The sequence below is a fragment of the Synchiropus splendidus genome, chromosome 11 (genome assembly GCF_027744825.2).
Source record: "Synchiropus splendidus isolate RoL2022-P1 chromosome 11, RoL_Sspl_1.0, whole genome shotgun sequence".
Lineage (NCBI taxonomy): Eukaryota > Metazoa > Chordata > Actinopteri > Syngnathiformes > Callionymidae > Synchiropus > Synchiropus splendidus.
Genome location: NC_071344.1, coordinates 16084538 through 16107376, shown reverse-complemented (window position 1 = coordinate 16107376; position 22839 = coordinate 16084538). Strand labels below are relative to the sequence as shown.

Here is a 22839-nt window from a genome sequence, read left to right as displayed (position 1 = left end):
AAAATGTTTGGGATAAAAGTTGAAATGTGAAGCCCAGACAGAATCCAACCATTTATAGAAGTTACTTCCTGTTTTGCCAAGGCAGGGCAAAGAAATATACAGTCCTAGAACATTCCTATGTGAAACTAGTGCTTTGCTACCAATGCCAGTGAAGCAATTCAGTCACTGAAATGCAGTTTTCTGTTCAAGGTTGCCTCATTTCTCCTTTTGTGCTTCAGAAAAACAACACCGCCTGAACAGGGACTTGAACCCTGGACCCTCAGATTAAAAGTCTGATGCTCTACCGACTGAGCTATCCAGGCTCTGTAAGGAGCTCTGGAAAGACCATGAATACGACGCAGGTGTTGTCACTTCATTTATTTAGGTCATTACTCTTTGAGGATTAAAAGAAGCTGCTGCACCTAGATTTGCCTGAAGAGCCCAGCATGAGGATCAACTCCTCTAAAGCGGATGTGAGAGGGAACGGTGTCACAAGCTGAGGAGTTATTGGGGTTTTGATCAAGAGAGAGGGCTGTTGCTTGAGATTTACTTGGTGCTGTGTCTTCACGCATGACGGGAAAAGAGCCTGGGTTCGAAGTGATGTTTCTGAGTTGCTGCCCCTCCCAGGCAGACCCAAGACACACAGTTGTCCAAGGATTGCCTCGGCATGCTGACAAGGTCTGGACCTCTTGTCTGAGAGTGCTGCCCCTGCGACCCAGCTAATACTCAAGAGGCATACGCAAGTTGTTTTCTAGACAAAATGGCTGGGTTCTAATTTAAAAAAGTGACGATGGAGGAAGCATCCTCCTGTTGATCGTTTGTCTGCTAAAATCGGCAGCAGTTTTATCTGATCTTGCATAAGCCCACGACCACTGCAGCCGGGATCTAACCTCATTTAACAGCAGTGCTGGTTACATCACCTTCTCCATGGTGGTAAATGTCACTGGCAGCTCGTGGGCCGATTCCAAAAGGTTTTCAACACGACCGGTAAGCCGCCCCCGCATCTCCTCACCTTTAATGCCATTAATCATTTAAGAAGTCAAATCAGAAATGAAACAGTTTCCCCAGCGGGAGTTTGTTCATACTTTACTGCTGTAAATCAGACGATGCAACGGACACGTCTGCAGCTGTTGGGTTTGTTCATCGTCACCTCTGTCAACACCAGCTGACTCACGACTGAAGAACTGTTTGAAAGGAAATTCTTCCTCAAACGGCAGACCGTGTGGCTAACTGCCTAGGTGTGGGACTAAAGCGGAGTATATTTGAGCTTCTTGATGGTCTGGTTTTACTGGGAAATCGGAACAAGGTTCCATCAGGTAGTTCCGAGGCCCTGGGTGCACAGTTGGGTTTTAAAGCAGCACAATGTAGCTTTTTGACAGCAGTTTATTTTTATTCATATTTTCTGTGCTGATATAGAAATCAGAAATCTTTTCAAGCGAACACGATCATGAGTTTGTAAACTCATGATGCAAAACTGCTGAGTCATGATGTTTTCGAAGAAGCTCCACCCGTGTCTTTGTTCTTGTTCTATGTTTTTGTCGAAAGTTATCTTCAGTCACGAAAACACTGTTCAGATACGAGCTGTATTTCTTTGCTGACATGACAGACTTTTGTTTGACGAACATCAAACCCATGCTCTCACAGGGCGACTTAAAAATTCAAATCCATGTGTTCATATGTGTTCAGATGACTGTAACTCCCTCCTCGCTGGCTTCAACAAGAACTCTCTCCCACGCCCCCTGTTGGTTCAGGACTCGCCAGCAAGGCTTCTAACTGGCTCTTCCGGCTCCCCGTCTACTTCAGAATTGACTCTTAAGATTTTATTGATCATTTTTAAAGCCCGTCTGGGCCCGGCCCCTGACGACATTGTAGAACTGCTGACCCCATATGAGCCAGGCAGGAACCTCAGATCCTCAGGTAGGCCTCGACTAGTTGTCCCTAAGAATAAACCTACATCTAGAGGAGACAGAGCCTTTTCTGTTGAGAGCTCAAATAGTTTTTTTTAATGTAAATGTATATAATATCCTATGAACATTTCCTTAATTCTAAGCCACGCTGTCCACCATCGCGGTTGAACAAGTGAAAACATTCTTCGCTGTTCTGCCTGTAAATCACTTTGTGAACGGCGTTCTGAAAGTCACTTTATAAATAATGCTTTATTATTATGAAATTGTGACTGATATTTTCAATGACTGGGACGGATCAACTACAAATGTTCAGAGAATTGCGGGACAAACTGTGAGTCTTGTGAATGTGGAGCATCGGCCATTGTTGTTGTCCATGTGGCGCATCCTTTTCGTAAATATCACTTCATAAATGCATTTCAAATGCAGAGCTACTCCACATGTTTGTGATGTTTGATTTCTAAAGAAAGGAAAATAAACATCACAGTTTTCGCTTCATTTTATTCTTACTTAACGGAATGTGAAGTGTGAAGTTTGTAAATGTTGGAACCTGCCATTGAAACTGCACAAGCGTGTTCCAGAATAAAGCTGAACTGGCGCCCAAGTTAAGGAGCTTAAGAACGAACAATTCAAACTGGCAGAACCCACTGAACAGCCTTCACCATGTTCAAAGAGGTCTAATGTCATGTGGTTTTTCATTTGTTTTTAAAAATGGGTTTCACTTGAATTTGAAGATTTCCTCTGAAGTCTTTTATTGGTTTACATTCTGTGCATTTCTAGAGTCAAATCATCCTCTCATGCATGGAACCAAAGAATTTATTGGCACATAAATTGTGTTGGTCTGACACTTCTGTGTTCACACCCTTTTCTTCTCTTATCAGTCCTCCCACCTCTTCCTCTCGCTGCCAGACTAAACCTCACCACTGCTGCTTTTCATCTCGCTTTTTCATCTTCAGTTTGTCTCGATTCATCTCCCCTTCTATCGCTGGATCAGCCCTCTGTTTTCTCACCCCCACCATATCTGCCTCCTCCTCCTCCTCCTCAGTAGTCACTGCAGCATGTCTAATGGTTGGGCTCCTTCTCAGCACCGAGCGGAGGCAAGCAACTGCTGCCTCGCAAGTGTTGGCCTTATCAGGACTGACAGCCTGCTGGACCTGGAGCGATCCGTAATGCACATGCACGGCACCACAAGGACGCATGCTGACAAATATGCTCGCACACATGCAAGGAAAATCAATGCACAATCACATACGGAGCTGTAAGCAGAATAAATACACCGGGGACGCGGCATCTTGACACACACATGCAGCTGTAACGCGACACAGAACGATGACGCCAACATTTCTCCCTCACATGCACCTCTTGCAAAACATGAGTGTTGGTGAACTTCCATGCACATTATGCGACCAACACAGGATTTGATTTATGAGCTCTGTCCGCACGAGCAGAGGAAGTATCACATATCAGGCTCTGAAGACAAGAGACATTTGGTCTTTTACAGAAGCAGAAAATAGATGGAGGGTCAGTAGGACAAAGTGAGACACAGTAGATTTGTGCTACAATAAAAGGATGAATAAGAATTGAATTGATGTTGAGGTATCCGCAGTTGTTGACATCCATATGATGGATGGATTTTTTTCTGAAATGACCGAATTCAACACATTTGTTTCATGCTTTAAAGAATGTATTTATTTGGTTAATATTGATGAAATTATTTCAATTTGTTATTGACATGTGGCGTGGAGATTACAATGAAATTACGTTTTTACATCGCAGCAGAGTGCTGCTAACAACGCGCGATCCAACTCTGTCTGGAGAGCTGGGCCCTGTTTTTCACCCCGCCTGCGACAGGCTCCTGCAGTATACAGCTGTGTATATTTGTTTTGGCTCACGTCTTAATCTCCTCGAAGGAGCTGAACGACGAAACAGAAACAAGAGTAAGTCACTGTGGATTTTGTTAAACATTGGCTCACAGACACACACATGACACAGACACACACATGACTAAGGTATAGATATATCACAACCTGAAACTCTCTCTCTGTCAGGTCCAAAATTGCAGAGGGCAGGTGGGTTCTGTGACTCTTGTTGATCATAAGATGTGTAGATTAATAGATTTGCTCAAAACTTAGATAAACAAATAGTACTTTGAGTAGTATATTGAGTTTGATTTATATAACAATTTCTGTCATACGTAAAGTAAACTTACTTAATTCGAGTTTCAGGTTTGATCCGTCACTTTAACATTAAAAAGCTTTGCCGATCTATAAACTAATACGTATTCTTTATATGAATACATTACTTTTACACGCCAAAACATGTATGTAAAAGTCAGATTAATGAAGCTTAGTATGAACTCTGACGTCTCAGTCTCCTCCAAAATCATCTCTCCATCAATGCCTCCGCAATTCAACAGAAATAAGTCCGTGTTGATATGAAGTTACTCTCCTCGTAATTTCATACGACTGGTTGATAAAAAATTACTTGATAACGAATATTTCTATTTTATTTAGCTCCTTGGTTGTTGAGTGGACGAAGCGAAGTGTGACACCGTTCCAGCAGGTGGCGGTAACGTGCCTGCGCGGACTGGATCTGGAAAAAACACAAACAACTAGAGAGATGCCACAAAACCAAGATGGCGGTGCAAGAGACAGCATCTCAACTCTCCATGGCTCTTAAAGTACAAGAATACCCCACGCTGAAGGTAAACTAGAACAACAACACCTCGGCTGGTTGGCACGAATCTATCGGCTCTTTCTGGAAGCAATGTTTCTTATTTTTTCGTCTGCATAATAAAGATTATTCGTATTTTAGAAGCATGAGAAGCGAGATTGCCTGGGAGGCTAACATTAGCAGACTTAGCGTTGCTAGGTTGCTAATGTCCTTTAAATCGCATTTTTACCATAAAAAACGGCGATCGTTTGTCATACCGCATCAACAATCGTCAACGCGTGATTGTTTTCTTCTTTCGTGCTCGTTTCTGTCTGATATTGCTCATCGATTGCAGGACAACAGCAGTGCGAATTAATTTGATTTATAAAATACATGCGTTGCTTTTCTATGTAGTGTGATCGCATTGCATAGTGAGTTCGTTGTGACGATGTATTATATTTATATCATATTTGAATATTTATGTCTTTGTCTCGCCTGATTGTTGAGATACAGCAATGCTAAGATCTTACACGCTCGTCTGCTATAATAATAGTAGAATGAATGTTCCCGTCTGTGGATAGAACGTGAGCAACATGTCTGTTCATGCTCCCATCTGTGTGTCACATTTAACACATGCGACATGGCGACGGTGTTAGCAGCTGGCTAGCTGTCGTGTAGCTGTGATATTCATAGACAAGATACGTATTTAAACCCCCCAACGAAGGCGCTGTTTTAGCTCCAAATATCTCAGAGTGGCGTCGCAATAGCTGTGTATTTGTGACGGATGGGTAACCCGTCGCTATCTCGTTAGCTTCCCTACAAAATGGCCAGCGAGAGAGTTTAGAAACGACACTGCGACATCACGGTCAAAACGGCCTCAAATCTGGTGAGACCTGTTCTTCCATGTGACCGTGGCTGACGGCATGGTGGTGGGCTTTGACCACTGAGGCTCTGCCAAACGTGAATAAATTAATTCATTCTTGGTTTGGATGCTGCAGCAAGGAGCGTGATGGGCACCATTTTAAGAGAGATGTGCCTGTTGAAAGAGGCATCAAATGGGGGTCTGCAGTTGGAGTGGAGACTTAAAATGGTGCATGGGAATTTGGGAAAGTCTCATCTGTTTGATGATCATAATCACTGGTGTTGAATATAAATTAGATCCAGCCTGACGAATTGAGCATGCTAAGACATTATCCTAAATATTATATACTATAGTAGTTTCACACTGGCTTCTTGTGTGAGGTAATGTGACAAATGATCTATTTTCTGCATCAAACTATGATATAGATTGAATGCAATCTCATTGCCTTTATGAAATTTTTTTGATGTAAACCTTAAACAATACAGTTATTATGGGGATTTGGGCGTGCACTGGGGTCACACCAGAAACCTGATCGAGAGGCTGTTTCATTAAAACACTTGATGAATAAAAGCACAAGAAAAAGGCCCATCAGTATGCACTATTTTTTTCACACGAAAGGTGAGCGAATAACAAAGCGCTTGGTAACGGTTCTTCTTTTCACAACTAACTGCAGTTGCACTGTTGGAACTGAAAAATAGTATTGGAAAAAAAAAACAATGATGTTGAAGATAACATTGTTGGATGCGTGGGGAGGTTAAGATTCCTTCTCATCCTCCTCTCCGAATGTTTTTTGCTCCTGTAATGTATGGTGGTCTTTGAGCGCTTGAGATTATTTCTGCTGAACAAAATGTATGATGGTGATTGATGAATGTTAAAACTGGTTAACTCCTATTGTCACAACTTTGTTTCTTAATATGTGAATGGTGTTTCCTTTTACTGTCACATGGCACTTACAGGTTATGTAAGTGGCATGTGTTTTTAAATCCTCTGAAGCCTCTGAACATGTTGGATTCAGCTTGAAATCTGAGTCAGCATAAAGCTGGTTAATGACTCATTTATCATTTAGATTTCTTAAGACCTTACAGGTGTGTGGTGTAAATCAGAATTCTTTATTTTGGTGTTTCATTCCAGCTCATAATAGTAGATTTTACTGTATAATCTAACAGGTTCCCTATGAGACCCTGAACAAACGTTTCAGAGCTGCACAGAAGAACATTGACCGCGAGACCAGCCATGTGACCATGGTGGTGGCTGAGCTGGAGAAGACACTCAGCAGCTTCCCAGTGGTGGACTCGGTTGTGTCGTTGCTGGACGGTGTGGTGGAGAAGCTCAGTGCTCTCAAAAGAAAGGTGAGGGACGAAGCACACTCATTTAGTGAATAGTCATCTGCTTTTAATGATGTCCACAGGGCCTATTCAAGCAGTTTAACACGCTCACAAGTATGCAACTCCGTGTTTGTCCCACCATCAGGCTGCTGAGTCCATCCAAGCTGAAGATGAAAGCGCCAAACTGTGCAAACGACGCATTGAGCACCTGAAGGAGCACAGCAGCGATCAGCCTGCGTCCGTCAATTTGTGGAAGAAGAAACGCATGGACCGCATGATGGTGGAGCACCTGCTGCGCTGCGGATACTACAACACAGCCGTGAAGCTGGCCAGACAGAGTGGTATCGAGGTAGCTCTTGATCTTTTAAGAGAAGCCAACATGTATTTTAAAGAGAGATGACCTGAGCCCTTGTCTGGGCTCCTCCTCTGTGGTGCAATTGTGCTCTGACATCCATCATTACAGTTGTGTGCTGACCTGAAGACATCAGCGTGAACCTTTAAGGTCACATGTGACATTTCACACCCGGCACCTGTTTTGTTGCAGGACCTAGTGAACATCGAGATGTTCCTCACAGCCAAGGAGGTGGAGGAGTCTCTGGAGAGGCAGGAGACGGCTACTTGTCTGGCCTGGTGCCATGACAACAAGTCTCGCCTCCGCAAGATGAAGGTCTGATTGGCTGAATTCATGGTGTTAAACCGAAGTTGTTGAACGTGCCCCTCTTCCAGAGCTGTCTGGAGTTCAGTCTGAGAATCCAGGAGTTCATCGAGCTGATACGGCAGAACAAACGAATGGACGCTGTGAGGTAAGGAACTGTATAATCCCAGCTTTTGCGATAGCCTCAGTGACTCTAATACCATTATGGGTTGTGTTTGATTGTCTGTGCGACAGACACGCACGGAAACACTTCAGCCAGGCAGAAGGTGGACAGTTGGATGAGGTCCGGCAGGTGATGGGGATGCTGGCCTTCCCATCGGACACACACATCTCTCCTTACAGGGTAACCTTTGAGCACCACTAAACATTTCTAAAAGAGTGATTATACATGTTGTGTCTTATTTGCATTGAGGGAATCTTCATGCTCTTTGTCTTCACTTGTGTTCTGTGCCTCAGCTGTCACCTGAAGTCTACAGTTTAACAGCCATTACAGCACTTTGAGTCTTTCTATGTGAATAATACAATGGTTGGACAAAATAATGGAAACACCTTGAAGCCTTTTAGCTTCAAGGTGTTTCGATTATTTTGTCCAACCCCTGTAGATCAGTCAGAAATCCCTGTTCGTCAAAACAAGTCCCAGAATAGAATTGAACTTTTTTGCTCAGGACTTTGACTGGTGGCAGAAATGTATTAGCAATCTCAAATATTCACATATGATTTGTCTCAAGACAAAAAATACAATCCCTTCATCTTGTGACTTGCGCGACTGTTGAAGCACATTTCTGAAACAGTGGCTTCATGAGATTCCTGTGTTTTTTCCACCAGGACCTGTTGGATCCAGCCCGCTGGAGGATGCTGATCCAGCAGTTCCGCTATGACAACTACAGACTTCACCAACTGGGGAACAACTCAGTCTTCACCATCACTCTGCAGGCCGGTCTGTCTGCCATCAAGACACCGTATCCTTCTGTGTTACACTACAATGTATATCGATTTATCTGGTGGGAAACTCAATTCATCCTTAAGATTTCAGTGAATCACTGGTGGCAGGCAGTTTCTTTGGATGTACCCACAAAAAAACAAGCATTATTATCGAGAACATAACACTAGATGAGTTTGCCATTTAGTTGTGTATTGACTATCAACTGGTGACATCACTTCTGAAGAAGAATTGAAGTTGACATATTTTTTTGTTTTAATATTTAAATTGTTTCTCAGAGTCTAGATTGTTTTTGTTTATTTTAAATTACAAAATGTTACATTACAATATGGAGTATTTAAGACTAAAGAAGGCGTTTTGAGGCTGGTTAAATAATAAATGCATATGTTAGAATATTGTTTTTGGTGTTACATCCGGAAAATTAAGTTGAAATGTTCTACAACTAAACGCTGAAAAACTGAAGTCCCTTTCACTCGGGGATACATATCGCCGACATTGTTCCACTAGATGGAGCCCTTGCACCGTCACAGGTCATGAAGCCGGTCGTGGAAGTTGATGCCGCTCATTCATTTAAAACATGAATGCTATTTTGTCTCTTTTTTTTCAATTCCAACTCGATTATCAGGAGATTTGATTTTGTCTGTATAGTACAGAGTTTACTATCTGATCGTAGTATCATCAAAGTTCCTTCACTCCTCGTCTCTACAGTCAGTGCTACAAGGAGGATGGGACCTCCAAGAACCCCGACTGCCCTGTCTGCAGTAAATCCCTAAACAAGTTGGCCCAGCCTCTTCCTATGGCCCACTGTGCCAACTCTAGACTAGTGTGCAAGATCTCTGGAGAGGTGATGAATGAAAACAACCCTCCAATGATGCTGCCTAACGGATATGTGTACGGCTACAACGTGAGTCCTGCATCACCTGAGGAGCAGCGCGGGCTCTGTGCATGTGTTAATCTCTTCTCTACATCTTCACAGTCCCTGCTGTCCATCCGCCAGGACGACAAGGTGATATGCCCCCGAACCAAAGAGGTCTTCAACTTCTCTCAGGCTGAGAAGGTCTATATAATGTGATTGCTGTGCAGCCACATCTGAGCAGTAACACGTTCTTAGCCTGTTGTCCATCTGGCCCGGCTCCGTGCAGGCGGGGCCAGTGCCTCCCCGACTCCCAAAAACAACTCACTAGTTCAGACTAACAGCGCACAGATGCAGATTCAGGACCACTGTGGTGTTTGTTCAAAAGATCCATACCATTAAGAACATTTTTAAAAGGGTTTCACCTGTACTCAAGTCAACGTCAAAGTTGTTCATCAAGTTGCAAATCTTTTCTGCAAAAAAAAAGTGGGCTCAATTGGTGGGACAAGTACAGATAATTCAGGACTCTAAAACTGCACTAAAATCAAAGCGTATCGGAAGAAGTTTAAGGTTGTTAAAATGGTTGCAATATTCCCAACAATTCTCGTAGGTGTGGTGCGTTTAGTGTCGAAATGCAACGCAGCCCTGATAGTTGGATTCAGACGGCCTTTGTTAGGTGTCCCGTACTTTGCCAGGTTGATCATGGAAAGACCAGTTCAAATACACTTATGGAACAAAACAGGAGTTGAGATAAGCTTCAGGGTTGTTGAAATGGATTAAAATAAGATCTCAACTCAAGTGTTTTTTTGTTTTTTATTTGAACTAAATACATTGTGAATGTGTTGTATTACAATGCAGAAGTCAGTCAAACAGTCTCATAGCACTGTATTGGATGCAACTAGTTGGTCCAAATTTTTGATGGAAATGAAGAGTAATGCTGACAAAGGACGAAGCAGTTCATCCAACTTACTCTCAAGGTCATTTTCACATCTTTTTTTCTCTTTTCTACGATAAAAAAAGCTGTTCTAAAGAAACACCCTCGATTAGTGTTAGAACTTTTTCTGTGACAAAATAAAGTTTGGGGCCCCAAATTCCACTGAGAAGGCAAACTTCAGATAATCAATAAAAGGTGTTGAGGTCGTAGTAGAAGTGCTTTGATGTACCTAACGACTCTTAGGATTTTTTAAACTGCGTATATTCTTAATATATTCTGTTTATTTTAACTCGCCTCGCAGCTGACATCATGTTTGTTGAAATTCACATAATACTTCCTGTTTCTGTGCGGCTCTCCTGGTTCTGAAACTGGTCCTGCAGACAGGTGACCACACCCCGCCCCTCCCCCCTCACATCACCACGCGGCGCCAGAAACGACTCCTGTCAAGCACACGGACATTATCGTACAGGCCGTCACTTTGAAGGGCGTAGACTAGCTAGCTGTTTGGTTCTGATGAGATTTTTAAAAAATAAATGTTGGTAGGGTTTTGTTTTCGGAGCAATCCTGTGTTGACCAACTAACCCGAATAACACGTGCAAAACTAATATGGCCTCAATGTCCTTTGGTAGCATCTCATTATGTGATGCATGCTGTTCTTGAAATTCCACTCTTTGTTTGGGCATTAATGTGTGAAAATTGAATTTCCTCCCATTGTGACTGTGAACCAGATCTGGACCATACAGGCTCCTGTAGATACTGTAGTAGACCCCAATCGATGATCCTCGCGTGACTCTGGAGGTAGACACCTGCAGAGGTTTTGCTTGGTGCAGTGGAAGTTTTTTTAAGAAAAAAAAAAAACTCTCGCGTTGATCAAACGTGTCGTCAGCACCGTCTGGAACGTTCTCGTCTTCCTTTTTCGTGCGTGAGGATCTCATCTTCCATTCATGACTAGAACGAGCTGTTCATTTCATAGTGATTGTAGTTCAGTATTGACGATTTATTTTGAACTTGACAGCTATTTTTTCAAGAATGTGCCGGACAATAAAGAAGACTGTGTGGAAATTCTCAATGCGGTCCTGTTTTTCCTCTCTTGAAAAAGCTGAGGCGTCAGTTACTCCTGCTTCCCTCCTGCACTCAATGATGTCAGGACATATTCAGCTTGCTCATGTCCTGGTGTTCACACAGCTGTTCAAGATGATAAACAAGATGCAGCTCACTTCCCAGTTCGAACAGAGCACAGCAACGACCTCCTGGAGGTGCCAAAACTAGAGGTCGGCCTCCAGTAATACACTTAAGGTTTTATCATTAATCGCATTTCAATATTTGATCTAAACCGATATAAGTTAAATCTGTTCACAACAATAAGATGGTGAGGGAACCGTTGGTGCTCCGAACGTTTTTTCTGTCTCGATTGTGAAGTTTTTAAACTTCAAAATGAAATTCAATTTTCATTTAATTTGTGAGCTTTGCCAGTCTCCTTCACCATGAATGTTTTGGTTATATCACATTGTACAATGTGGGTATTGGAGACTGAAAATATTCAGAACATTATTTGTGATTATTATTATTTGCAATTCATCAAAATGAACATGTTTAAATCCCACACATATAACACACTCATACAAACTGTGTTTCAGTAACTGCCTTTACTCTGTGTCAGTTGTGTTTCCTAAAAGAAAAAAACAGCTTCTCTTCAAGCAGGTTGGAGGGTGAACTTGCTTTATTTCCTCCAGTGCAGTTTTGTATCAGCCAGCTTGTTACTTCTGGAGTCACGGTTATTTATTGAACTGAACAAGCCACTGTACGACTTGAGTGTGAAGCAAGTTGTAGCTGGAGTTTTTAGTGCTAAAGAAAACTACAGTCTAGGTGAAATAGTATGACCAGAACTGCAGGAGCGTTCTCTTTGTTTGTGTTTTTTGCCCGTGTTTGGCCAGAGATTGGTCATCTACTCCCCAACGTGGGGTCATGGGGATGCATTGAATGTGAATCGCCTCATTCACAGTTTCGCCTCAGCTCTGATGACTTCATGAGGCTGCAGTGAATGAAGGCATGGGGGGAACATGGCCGACTGTTGTCGTGCAAATGTGGTCGCCTCTCACCTGAAACCACAGTTCCTCAGTGTCAAAGGACCGCTGTGCTCTGTTGGCTTTCATACACGTGCTAATAGTGTGAATGTGGGTCAGCTGAGGGGCGGCATGACAATGGAGAGATGAATGGAGTGGGGGAGGAAGAAAATGTCATCATCTTTGATGACTTCTCTGCAAACACGTTGCTTGTGATGTCATTTTTTTTTTAATCATGTTTAAAAAAATGACACATTTTAACCCAATGTCATTGATTTATTTCACTAAGTTGGAACAAGAGCAACTAGCAATTTTAATTTTGCATTTTTTAAGTCCCAGCTCTCAAGAAGTGAGTGAATAAAAGAGTATACAGTATGTTAATATTTTCATACAATATTATTATTTAGAAATGCATATTTTTTTTAGAGAAACAACTACGATTTTATCGTGAAAATAAAAGTTATAGTTATTTTGTCAGAAGTGTTTAGTTGCAAGAAATTAAAAAAAAGGAACTTTGAGGAGAATTGCGATTATAATAACTACCGTTACTAAATACTAAGTGGTATAGCATTGAAAAAAAAATACTTTTGTGACTAAATAAGAGGATTAGAAATTAAGAACGCTTCGGCCGCAGTTGTGACGTAGATTAAAAACACTGAGCCGGAAAGGGGATGTCACATGACAGAGGAGTATAAATGAAGCCTGCGTCGGCCTCCGACCACCATTTTGAGCTCTGCCTACTACTGTTGAGGGAGTCGACCGTCTTCGACCAGAATGTCTGACCAGCTCTGCAAGCTTTTTGTCGGGGGACTGAACGTCGACACCGATGACGATGGCCTCCGCAAGCACTTCGAGCAGTACGGAACGCTCACCGACTGCGTGGTGGTGGTGAACAAGCAGTTGCAGCGGTCCCGCTGCTTCGGCTTTGTCACCTACTCCACCATGGAGGAGGCCGACTACGCCATGTCCTCTAGGCCGCACAACGTCGACGGCCACACGGTGGAGGTGAAGCGCGCTGTGGCTCGGGAGGACGCCAACAAACCCGAGGCCCTCGCTAAAGTCAAGAAGGTGTTCGTCGGCGGGCTGAAAGACGACATCGAGGAGGAGCACCTGATCAGCCATTTCTCCCAGTACGGCGAGATCGAGAAGGCCGAAGTCATCACCGAGAAGGACAGCGGCAAGAAGCGCGGCTTCGGCTTCGTCTACTTCACCGACCACGACGCCGCCGACAAGGCCGTCGTGGTGAAGTTCCACACCATAAACGGCCATAAGGTGGAAGTGAAGAAAGCCCTGACCAGGCAGGAGATGCAGGCGTCCGGCAGAGGCGGCGGCATGATGCCGAGAGGACGGGGACGAGGCATGCGGGGAAACCAAAATGGCTACGGTGGCCGAGACGGCTATGGCTACGGAAATGGCGGCGGCTACGGAGGTGGCTACGGGGGTGGATACGGCAACCAGTTCTGCGGCGGATATGAGCAGGGAGGCGGCTACAATGGCGGCAACGGCTACAACGATTTCGGCAGCGGCTACGGCCAGCATTCCTCCGGCTACGGGCCCATGAAGGGGCCCTTCGGGGGCCAGAGGAGCGCCGCTCCCTACGCCAGAGGGGGAGGTGGCGGCGGCTACCCCAGGGGGGGCTACGGTGGGGGTTACTAGACGAGACTGCAGAGTGGAACACGACCCCCCCTTACTTCCTCCCCGCCCCATCCAGGATCTGGACGTCAAAATTCTCTAATGCCGTGAATCCCACCCATGGCTAAGATGCGGACACAGAACCCCCCACCACAAAAAGCAAACAGGTAGGAAGGTCACTTCCCAGAAACCTGACTAGGACACACTTTTGATACAGAGATGTCGCTTAGAGGAATTTTATTTTTATTTACGTTGCTTTATTGTCTGACTCCCCCTTTTAAGTCGTTAGAAGTTTTGTTATTTGTGAATCTTTATGTATGAAGAATTAGACTGTTGTTACAGGTGGACATCTATTTTGTACAACCCTACAGGATCCAGTTTCTTTGTCCCCCCCTCACCCCCTTCATGCAGTCTTAGTTTCCATTATTGTAGCGATATATTATGTATATTGTGTAATTCAATGTCTGCAGATCAAATTTACTGTCTAAAACGCTCTGGTATGCACATGTATGTTCATTTTTAAATAAAATCTTATAAAAAATTAGCTTAGTTATTTTACTTATTTAACCAGGATTCCTCAAGTTTATCCACAGGTCATCTTTATAGGCTTCTATCTTACTTCAGGTGGGTGCCATGGTTTCAGAATAAAACCCACAGCCAATGCATGTAGGCTCTGTAGGGTTGTGTTGATAATTTATTGTGGTTTTCTAACGTTTATTTCTCTTGATGAGGGTTGTGTCATTTATCTCTTATTCTTACATTTAGGTGTTACATGTATTCCAGTAGGCTATCCAAGCCAAAATAGCCGTAGCAGTTTGTTTGTAGGCTACATCAGGACCCTGTTCATTACCTGGGGTCGGTTGTGATAGGCGTCTGAAATATCTCTTTAGGATATCCACATCCAGCAACCTAGGTATGTAATCAACCTGTCTTTACTCTGTGTTGGTCAACCGTATGTATGGTGAAATGAAGATTGCATCTTTAATCGTAGCTCAAGCATATTTACATTTTAAATTACAAGGACGTGGCTGAACAATTTAAAGTGAAACGGTGGAAGGAGACCCCACCATTCTGTTCACGTCGACATGGAGTCTCCGAATAAACCCTGTTGCCTCTGTATCTCACTATCTGTCTCTCGTCTCCTCCAGGTTGCTAAGCTAACCTGGACATGAGAGAGGGGGATCACCCTGAACATGGCGGGGTGTGCCTGCTCGCTGATGGGGGACCGTCGATGCTGAGCCCCTCCCCCAAAGGTGATGTTCACGCTCTGGATTCACCAGTGGGTTATGAAACTGGGGTTTTAAAGGATCAAGTGAAGGTTTTTTTAAGACTGCTTTCTACTTCCGAGGCTGTTGCTCATGGACCACAGGGGTTTAGATGAACACAATGAAGGCTCACAATTTATTACTCTTTTGCACAAATACAATAAAAAACCTTTTTATTATCTTTGTGTTGTAATTATTTCATAGTTGCATTGCAGTAGGGGAATATTTACGAAGAGGATAAATGGACTTTGGTAAGTTTATATGATGGTGCCTAACTGGATTTTATAGAACTTTTAACGTGGAGGTAAATGTAGGCTCTAAAATTTCCAGTGCCACTAACCTTACGCCATGTAAAGGTATTGTATGTTAAGCTGCACGTGTACTGGTGCGATCACCTACTGTGATATTGTGTTATGTCTTAATAAACTGAATTATCTGATATCTATTGTATGTATTTTATTGTATGTCTGTAGTGAGTCTTCATTGTGGTGGTGGGACACCACCGACCCCGTCCATAAGTGACAGCTTGTCTTGATGAGCTGAACTGGGTTGCAGACTTCAAGTTGTGTTTTAAAGTCAACCAGACGTGGACAAGACACGGATGAAATTACTGCTTTTTGGAGGACACAAGCTTTTATTGAACCTTTATTTGTCTGACAAGAGGAATTTTTTTTTTTCCAAGGGGAACTGTATCTGAACCAAGGGGTGTAATTACACCAGGGAGATAATGATCTTGTAACATGGTACGAAGGTGAGCTGGCTGAACGTGGGTGCGCAGATGCTGTTGGCGTTCATGCTTTTTATAAATAAAGCGTCATTCTTTATGAACATTTGTGTCTATACTAGACTAATAAGTAGTACACAGTCAGGCATGGGAAGAGTTGCAACGCAGTTTAGTGCAGTTGTACTGCAATCTCAACTTATCGTAGTCTATAGAAGACAATATTGTTTTATGAAGTTTTTTTTTTCATGTGCATCCAAAATTAAATTGACAAATAGATGGCTGAAAGATATGTCATTCAATTAACTATTAAAAACTACAGAAAATATTTAGATCAGTTCAGCAGAAATAATTAGTTTACCAATGATACCTGCCAGTGAAGCATATGAGAGAACTATATCACTGTAGTGCAGTAAATGTGACTATAACAAAGCCACGCTGTATTAAGGAACTAAACACAGCAAAAAAGCTAGTATGAACTAGTGTGAGAAAAGTGGAAAGACCAGCTTTCTTTTCAAAATATGTGCAGTAGTGTTTGTTTTAGGGCTCAACTGGCGAATGTGTCATGGAGATAAGATAAAGAAGACTGAGTTGATAGGAGGAGCTTCATGCTGAAAGCCAGAGACTGAGTTCCTAGAGAGAGGAAGTCAGGAGCATCAGAGAGGTTTGTGCGGAACGTGTGTGAGGACAGTGGGGAGGTGTCTGTAGATGTTTGCTGACGATGTGAGTGCAAACTATGACAGAATGTGTGTAAATGAGAAGTAGGAGAATCAGTCAAGATGAGAGTAGTGAAAGACAAGGTAAGTATTTGGGATCAGTCCTACAGAGTGATAGAGATTAAAAAGGGGTAAAGAGGAGAGTGGAGAGAACTGCCGGCGTGTTCAGAGGAGAGGCAGCTGCAGTAAAGGAGAGACTCAGTGGGACAGTAGTGAGAGCAACCGTGATGTTTGGTTTTCACACAGGAGTTCTGACACAAGACACAGGAAGCAGAGACAGTTGAAGATGCTCAGGTTTTCATTGGGAGTGACTAGAAAACGCAGCATCTGAATCGATCAGAGGGACCATTTTGGATAGGACAGATGGGTTGGACATGTCCAGGGGACAGGAAACATCTTGGACAAGGAACCTGTGCCGTTTAAGCGTGTGATAAAGCAGGATTTGAAGAGGAGAGGTGTGACTTGGGAGGATGATAAAGATAGGTGAAGGTGGTACAGGCTGACTTGGCTGTGAAAACTCCAGACAGGAAGTGCTGACAGACAAGAAGTTTGATGCAACACCATTTAAACAACTTGTCATAAATGGCTTGCTGCAGAGCAAAGCTTTATAAACTTAATATTAGATGGTTCAGTATGTTTCTGCTGAACTTCAACAAGTCCCCTCTTCTGTTTTAACTGTTAAGTATGGAATGTCTTTTTAAATGAGTGACCACTTAAAACAAGCTCACATCAGCTTAGTATTTCATTTCGACATAACATTTCGAGTCAGGTACAAGCTTTGAAAAGAGACTTTTAAAAGTAGTGATTTTTTCAACTGAATGAAGGGCCTCTGCTCAAGGTTAGGATTTTTCATTTGTTTTTATTTCGTTTTGGATTTTTGTCCTTCAAATTGAGTTAGTTTTAATTAGCTTTTAAAGTGGCTTGGGTTGTTTTTGAAAAAAATTTAGTTTCAGTTTAGTTTTTATGAGGTTTTTTTTTCCTTCAATGGGGGTATTGGAATTAGGTCACAAAAATAGTAATAAAAACTCAACAATAGACTCCAATCCATCAAGTTTGTAAAGATGTACTAGTCAGTGTTGTCAGGTCATAAAACCAGCTCAACCAAAATAAATGGATTTAAAATCATCTCAAAATGCTTCTTTATGAAATAAAAGGGACGAAAACAAAGGACAGTTTCACTATTATTTTAGTTTCGATTAGTTTTGTTAACAGACAATGCATTTTCAGTTATTGTTTTTAAGATAAGATAGACTTTATTGATCTCACAAAGGAGAAATTCACCGTTACGGGAGCTCTTATATTGTTAGTGCAAAGACAGAAATAAGTAAAAATGATTCGTGCAAGCAGGTAGTCATCATACATGTAGTGATCACAACATATTTACAAATATACAAATGTGCAATATCGTGGTTTTATGAAAATGTTGAGTGTAGTGTAGTTTTTTTTTTTGTTCGCTTTCATAGCCTTTTCCTCCAGTGTGCTCATGCTCGCACTAAAATCGGAAATAAAATTAAATATTGCCAATATTACAGTTTTTTTACAGACATGTTTGTCTTTAGCTGTTATTGAACAGGATATGCTTGTATAACTAACTGAGAAACACCAACATGAAATTATACCTGAAACAGGAAGTATGAGCATGACACCCAAAACATTGTACATTGTCAGGATGTAAACTGCAAAAAATAAAAAATTAAAAGCTGTCACATTGTTAGGAATGTTTTGCAGGCCAGAATGATCATAGGAAGGTTAGAAACGTTTACATCTCGTGGAGCAGAGTGAATGTACACAGCAGACAAGCGCAGGATCCAGTGGTAACAAATGTGGTCAGCCATTTTTGCTCAAAGTAATCAGAAAATAAAAACATAGATCATATTTTCCATATTTAGAGGAAGTGAAACTAATCGATGAGAATAAAGAGAAAGTGAAATTGGAGCTGAAAAACTCAAATCTAAATATTAGTGGGTTGAACATTAGATTGTTCACTTGATATCTAACTGAAAAGGCTGAAAATACTTGTGAGACAAATGAAGGTTCATCATGACGCTTGTGGTGTGTTGACAGGATTAAACCCGGCTTCTGCTGTGAAACCTGAAACCCAGAATTCACAGCTTTTAAACAGATTAATCAGGATTGCCTTTGTTTGACCTCCCTCTGATTGATGCTCTGCAGGGCCTCGGTTCTCAGTTCATGCCCCACCCCCCATTGAAACCGGGGCCGACCTCCCCCACGCCCAAAACCCTGACAATGGGGAGCAAATTGATTATCTGCTGAATATTAAAATCAGTTACAGTAGCTCTGACGAAGACATTAGACTGATCAACTCAGGTTTGGCTTCGACCCCCCGATTCTAGTGGGGTACCACGCTTTCAGGAGGCCATTTGAGAAGTCACTGTTGTGTGTGAAACGTGACAGGGTTTAAGTTTTGACTTTTGTTCTCTTGTCCTCTGTAGGACTGAAGCGGGTGTCCGGTCTGTCGGCTCTTTAATCGGAATTCTAAATAAATCGATATATTTTTATACTACAATACTTCACTTACTCTTTATTTACTATTATATCAGTGGAAAAATGTGTACCTGCGTGTTGTTTGTGACGGTTACTGTGAGACTTTTCGAGTCTTTGTTGATAATTGTGTTTTTGGTTGTAAGAGGTATCGATTGCAGGACAGATGGCTGATGTAGCTGTGTGATGTCCTCGGGGCTCATCTGCTAGAATGGTTTCACTAAAGATGCATTTCATACTCTAATTTAATCAGAGTTATCAGGTTTAAGACGCTTTTGCAGACGTTTTATCAATGATACCAGGACGTGTGTTATCTTTGAAGCAAAGGGGAAGTGCTGAAAAGAATGAGAATGTACTGTTTTGACGTAATTCTAATAGCATGTAGTTTATTCTGCGTTGTTTTTAGCAACTTTTGATCGCGTATTTGATCAAATTATATGCTGATTTCTCGAGTAGTTTCGCAGACAAACACGCACGTAACAATAGTGGCACTAAAGCAGGCTCCGGTCAAAGATGGCGCCTAAACACAATGATCTCCAGGCCGCACTTATTCTCGATATTTCCAGCGGTGTTTGGACAGTTTTGATGTCGGAGTGCACGTGATAGGCAACGTTTCCCTTTATGAATGTGCTTTGAACAAAAATGAGTTCGAAAAGCCGCCTGGAAATGTTAAAGATTCTCATTTTTTTCATTCATGCCGGCTTTTGGAATTCAAAATTTCCGACGCGCTTGAAAGCAGCATGGCGATGACGATGTGTACAGCCAATGGATGGGGCGAGTTTCTTTCAAGCTGGCCAATCGGCGACCGCAACGACACAAGAAGCCCGGCGCGCGTCAGCCGGACCGCCCCTTCGTTGTTCATTGAAGAAGACGAGGGACAGTCAGGACTTCCATCCTCTCCAGAGATCCTGCCATCATGTCGTCCAAACTCTGCAAGCTCTTCGTCGGAGGTTTGAATGTGGAGACGACGGACCAGGGCCTCCGGGCCTACTTCGAGAAGTTCGGCACGCTGAACGACTGCGTGGTGGTCATGAATCCCCAGCTCGGGCGGTCCCGCTGCTTCGGCTTCCTGACCTACTCCGCGCCCGAAGAGGCCGACGCAGCAATGGCGGAGAAGCCACATGTCGTAGACGGAAACAACGTGGAGCTGAAGCGGGCAATCGCACGGGAGGACGCCAACAACCCCGATATCCTCGCCAACGTGAAGAAAATCTTCGTGGGCGGCGTGAAGGACCACATCGAGGCCGACGACCTGACCCAGTTCTTCTCGCAGTTCGGCGTGGTGGAGAAGGCCGAGATCATCTCCGACAAGCAGACCGGCAAGAAGCGCGGCTTCGGCTTTGTCTATTTCGAGGACACCGACTCCGCCACCAAGGCGGTCCTCACCAAGTTCCACACCATCAACGGTAACAAGGTGGAGGTGAAGAAGGCCATGACCAAGCAGGAAATGTCGACCGGCGGCCGCGGAGGACGAGGTCGCGGACGGGGGATGCAGGGCTATGGCGGTGGCCGAGGCGGCGGCGGCTACGGTGGTGGCGGCTACGGCGGTGGTTACGGTGGTAACTACTACGGCGGCGGCTACAACAACGGAGGAGGCTACGGCTACGGTGGCGGCTACGAAGATTACGACAACCAGATGGGGGGTGGTTACAGTAACGGGGACTTTGGCGATGGCTACGGACAGCAGCACTCCAACTATGGTGCAATGAAGGGGGGCAACTTTTCCTACAGGAGCGGGGCTCCCTACAACAGAGGAGGTGCTGGAGCCGGCTACGGCCGCGGAGGTGGGTTCGGCGGCGGCTATTAGATCCAATGTAAAGTATCAATCCGAGTACCACGAACTTGAAATCACACACACGCAGGGTGGGGGGTGAGTCGATCGACTGAAGCAGCAGCGCCCATCACCCATGCCGAATGAATGAGACTGTCCTCCGGTTCCCATCTGCCCCCACCTGGACCCCATCTGTCCTCCTATTCCATTTGTGTGGACATTATTGACAAAAAGTTGTGAATTGTTTTTATTACGTTGGAAGAAATTTGTTGTTTTTGTCACTGCTTATCAACGTTCATTTGAGTTTGTCTAACAAACCAGTCTTTTTTGTTCTGTCGCTTCTTGAACTCAGGGTTTTAAGTGAGGTCGGTGGCGGTGTCACAGGACAGCATGGGACTCGAGTGTTTGAGTTTCTTGATCCAAAACACCTGTCTGTGACGATATTTCTTTTTGATAGATGGATGATTTCTATTGTAAGTTGCGCTCAGATTCCGCTTCTCCCGTCCCATTAGGCTCTTTTGTTCAAATTAAAATGTAAAGTGCTCAGTTGGCCCCTATGTTCTGGTTTTATTAAACATTTTAATGTTTTGAAAATCACAATCATGTCTTCTTTCATCAAGGTCAATAAGTCAGCAAAAACAATGCTTGAAATGTAACGTTCCCTCAGACACTTCACAGGCTTGACCCTGAACGCCTCGCTGTATGCTGGTGACCTGGATTCTGTGCTTGTTGCACCAGTTAAGACTCCCTGAAGTGAAGAGTTCTGCAGTGGTCAGTACCCGTCCACAGACACGATGTGGTTTGAAACACGTCAATCTGTTTACTCTGATCATGAAGAAAACAGTCGAATGAACCGCATTTTCTCTGACATTGTTTGGTTTTAATGAATCTACCCAACAACCTCAACACTTCTCTGTCCGTCTTGTAAGAAATATTCATCTATTTAGTGCTTCAACATATTTGGATGAATATAATAGTGAAATCAGAACATAAATTCTACTTTAGTGATATGTGATTGATGGTTTTTACAGATACATTTAATGTCTATTATAAGTTGCAATAAACACACAGGGCGAGGGTTCTTTTTCAAGAACTAAAATAAGAGACGCTCAACAGCAACCTGAAACCAGCCAATGTACTCGATACAGTGGCCACAATGTAGCTGGTGATGGATGCGCACAATGGCTGTGCAATGGACACCATATAAAAACACATTACAATAGCTCTTTTTAAAAAGATCCCTAGTCCTAGTCTAGCTTTGACAAAGTGTGTGCGACAACACGTGTCTCTGTGGGTCATTTATACCTGAGGAGACGCACCGCAGGCCACAGTCACGAGTTTAAAATGGAGCCATCTCAGCACATCATCATCCAAGTGTGAAAGTTGAGCTGGAGTCCAGCTGGGAAGTCATCAAGTTGGTGCCTCTAAATTACCATGTAAATGTGCGCCACTGTCCTGGCCACTCCGATGTGCCAGTCACTTCATTAACACACCAATAAAAACACTTCCAGTGCATGTCAGAGGAACATTCATGACCCAACCTGAATGTGTTAATGCAGCACGTGTTAATCCCTTTAAAATAAAATTAAGATCCTGTCATGTTATCCATTTAAAGATATAAACAACTGAAATATAAAGCCTTTTTTTGTTGTGATGCTTTGGCACATCTGCCTATTTTTCACCTTCAAAGCAGCTTCCCTTTAAAAGATCTGCTGATTAGCAATTACAATCATAAACAACAGAAATAACTTGGTATATTATTTCATTAATATAAGGCATTTTGGTTTACATTTATTAAATGAAGCGAAAACACACTTTATTTATTGAATGCATTTTCTGCAAATTAAGGTTAGTTTCTCTTCCTATTACTTCTTGTTTTACTTCAATATTCTCAGATGGGATCCAGATTTTAAGATTTAAATCTTATTCATTCTGTATAATCCTGCTTTCATATGTTTTGTTTTTAGGTGTCATAGTTCATTATAAACATATGGAACTGTGATGCATTGATTTATAGAACTGTGCAATATAATACACGCATATGTATATAATATAAGTATATAAT

At 42.9% G+C, this 22839-nt stretch overlaps 3 protein-coding genes and 1 non-coding gene across 5 annotated transcripts; 3 read left to right on the top strand and 1 right to left on the bottom strand.

The window, feature by feature from the left end:
• Window positions 1-229: 229 nt before the first annotated feature.
• On the bottom strand, window positions 230-302 carry trnak-uuu (transfer RNA lysine (anticodon UUU)). The gene has a single exon. It is a non-coding gene; the product is annotated as a tRNA-Lys (tRNA).
• Window positions 303-1706: 1404 nt separating this feature from the next.
• Window positions 1707-11158, top strand: maea (macrophage erythroblast attacher, E3 ubiquitin ligase). Of its 2 annotated transcripts, none has more exons than XM_053878939.1 (10): window positions 1707-1896; window positions 4397-4587; window positions 6564-6746; window positions 6868-7071; window positions 7267-7389; window positions 7449-7525; window positions 7612-7720; window positions 8203-8336; window positions 9026-9221; window positions 9294-11158. In XM_053878939.1, exons 2-10 carry the CDS (start codon window positions 4519-4521, stop codon window positions 9387-9389), a joined length of 1191 nt encoding a protein of 396 aa, XP_053734914.1. In that variant the 5' UTR covers window positions 1707-1896; window positions 4397-4518; the 3' UTR covers window positions 9390-11158. The 2 variants fall into 2 exon arrangements, with proteins under 2 accessions (XP_053734914.1, XP_053734913.1); XM_053878938.1 differs by lacking the exon at window positions 1707-1896 and adding an exon at window positions 2281-3820.
• Window positions 11159-12882: 1724 nt separating this feature from the next.
• Window positions 12883-14343, top strand: LOC128767134 (heterogeneous nuclear ribonucleoprotein A0-like). The gene has a single exon (XM_053878887.1). The coding sequence runs from the start codon at window positions 12942-12944 to the stop codon at window positions 13821-13823; it is 882 nt and encodes a 293-aa protein (XP_053734862.1). The 5' UTR covers window positions 12883-12941; the 3' UTR covers window positions 13824-14343.
• A 5479-nt stretch (window positions 14344-19822) lies between these two features.
• LOC128767133 (heterogeneous nuclear ribonucleoprotein A0-like) lies at window positions 19823-21374 on the top strand. Its single transcript, XM_053878886.1, has one exon. The coding sequence runs from the start codon at window positions 19920-19922 to the stop codon at window positions 20808-20810; it is 891 nt and encodes a 296-aa protein (XP_053734861.1). The 5' UTR covers window positions 19823-19919; the 3' UTR covers window positions 20811-21374.
• Window positions 21375-22839: the final 1465 nt, after the last annotated feature.

Excerpts from the sequence above, each read along its gene's own strand:
- maea (XM_053878939.1), top strand. The coding sequence starts at position 4,519 with ATGGCGGTGCAAGAGACAGCATCTCAACTCTCCATGGCTCTTAAAGTA. Across the intron at positions 4,588-6,563 it reads AAGAATACCCCACGCTGAAG|GTTCCCTATGAGACCCTGAA; the intron begins GTAAACTAGAAC and ends ATAATCTAACAG. Across the intron at positions 9,222-9,293 it reads GATATGTGTACGGCTACAAC|TCCCTGCTGTCCATCCGCCA; the intron begins GTGAGTCCTGCA and ends ACATCTTCACAG.
- LOC128767134 (XM_053878887.1), top strand. The coding sequence starts at position 12,942 with ATGTCTGACCAGCTCTGCAAGCTTTTTGTCGGGGGACTGAACGTCGAC.
- LOC128767133 (XM_053878886.1), top strand. The coding sequence starts at position 19,920 with ATGTCGTCCAAACTCTGCAAGCTCTTCGTCGGAGGTTTGAATGTGGAG.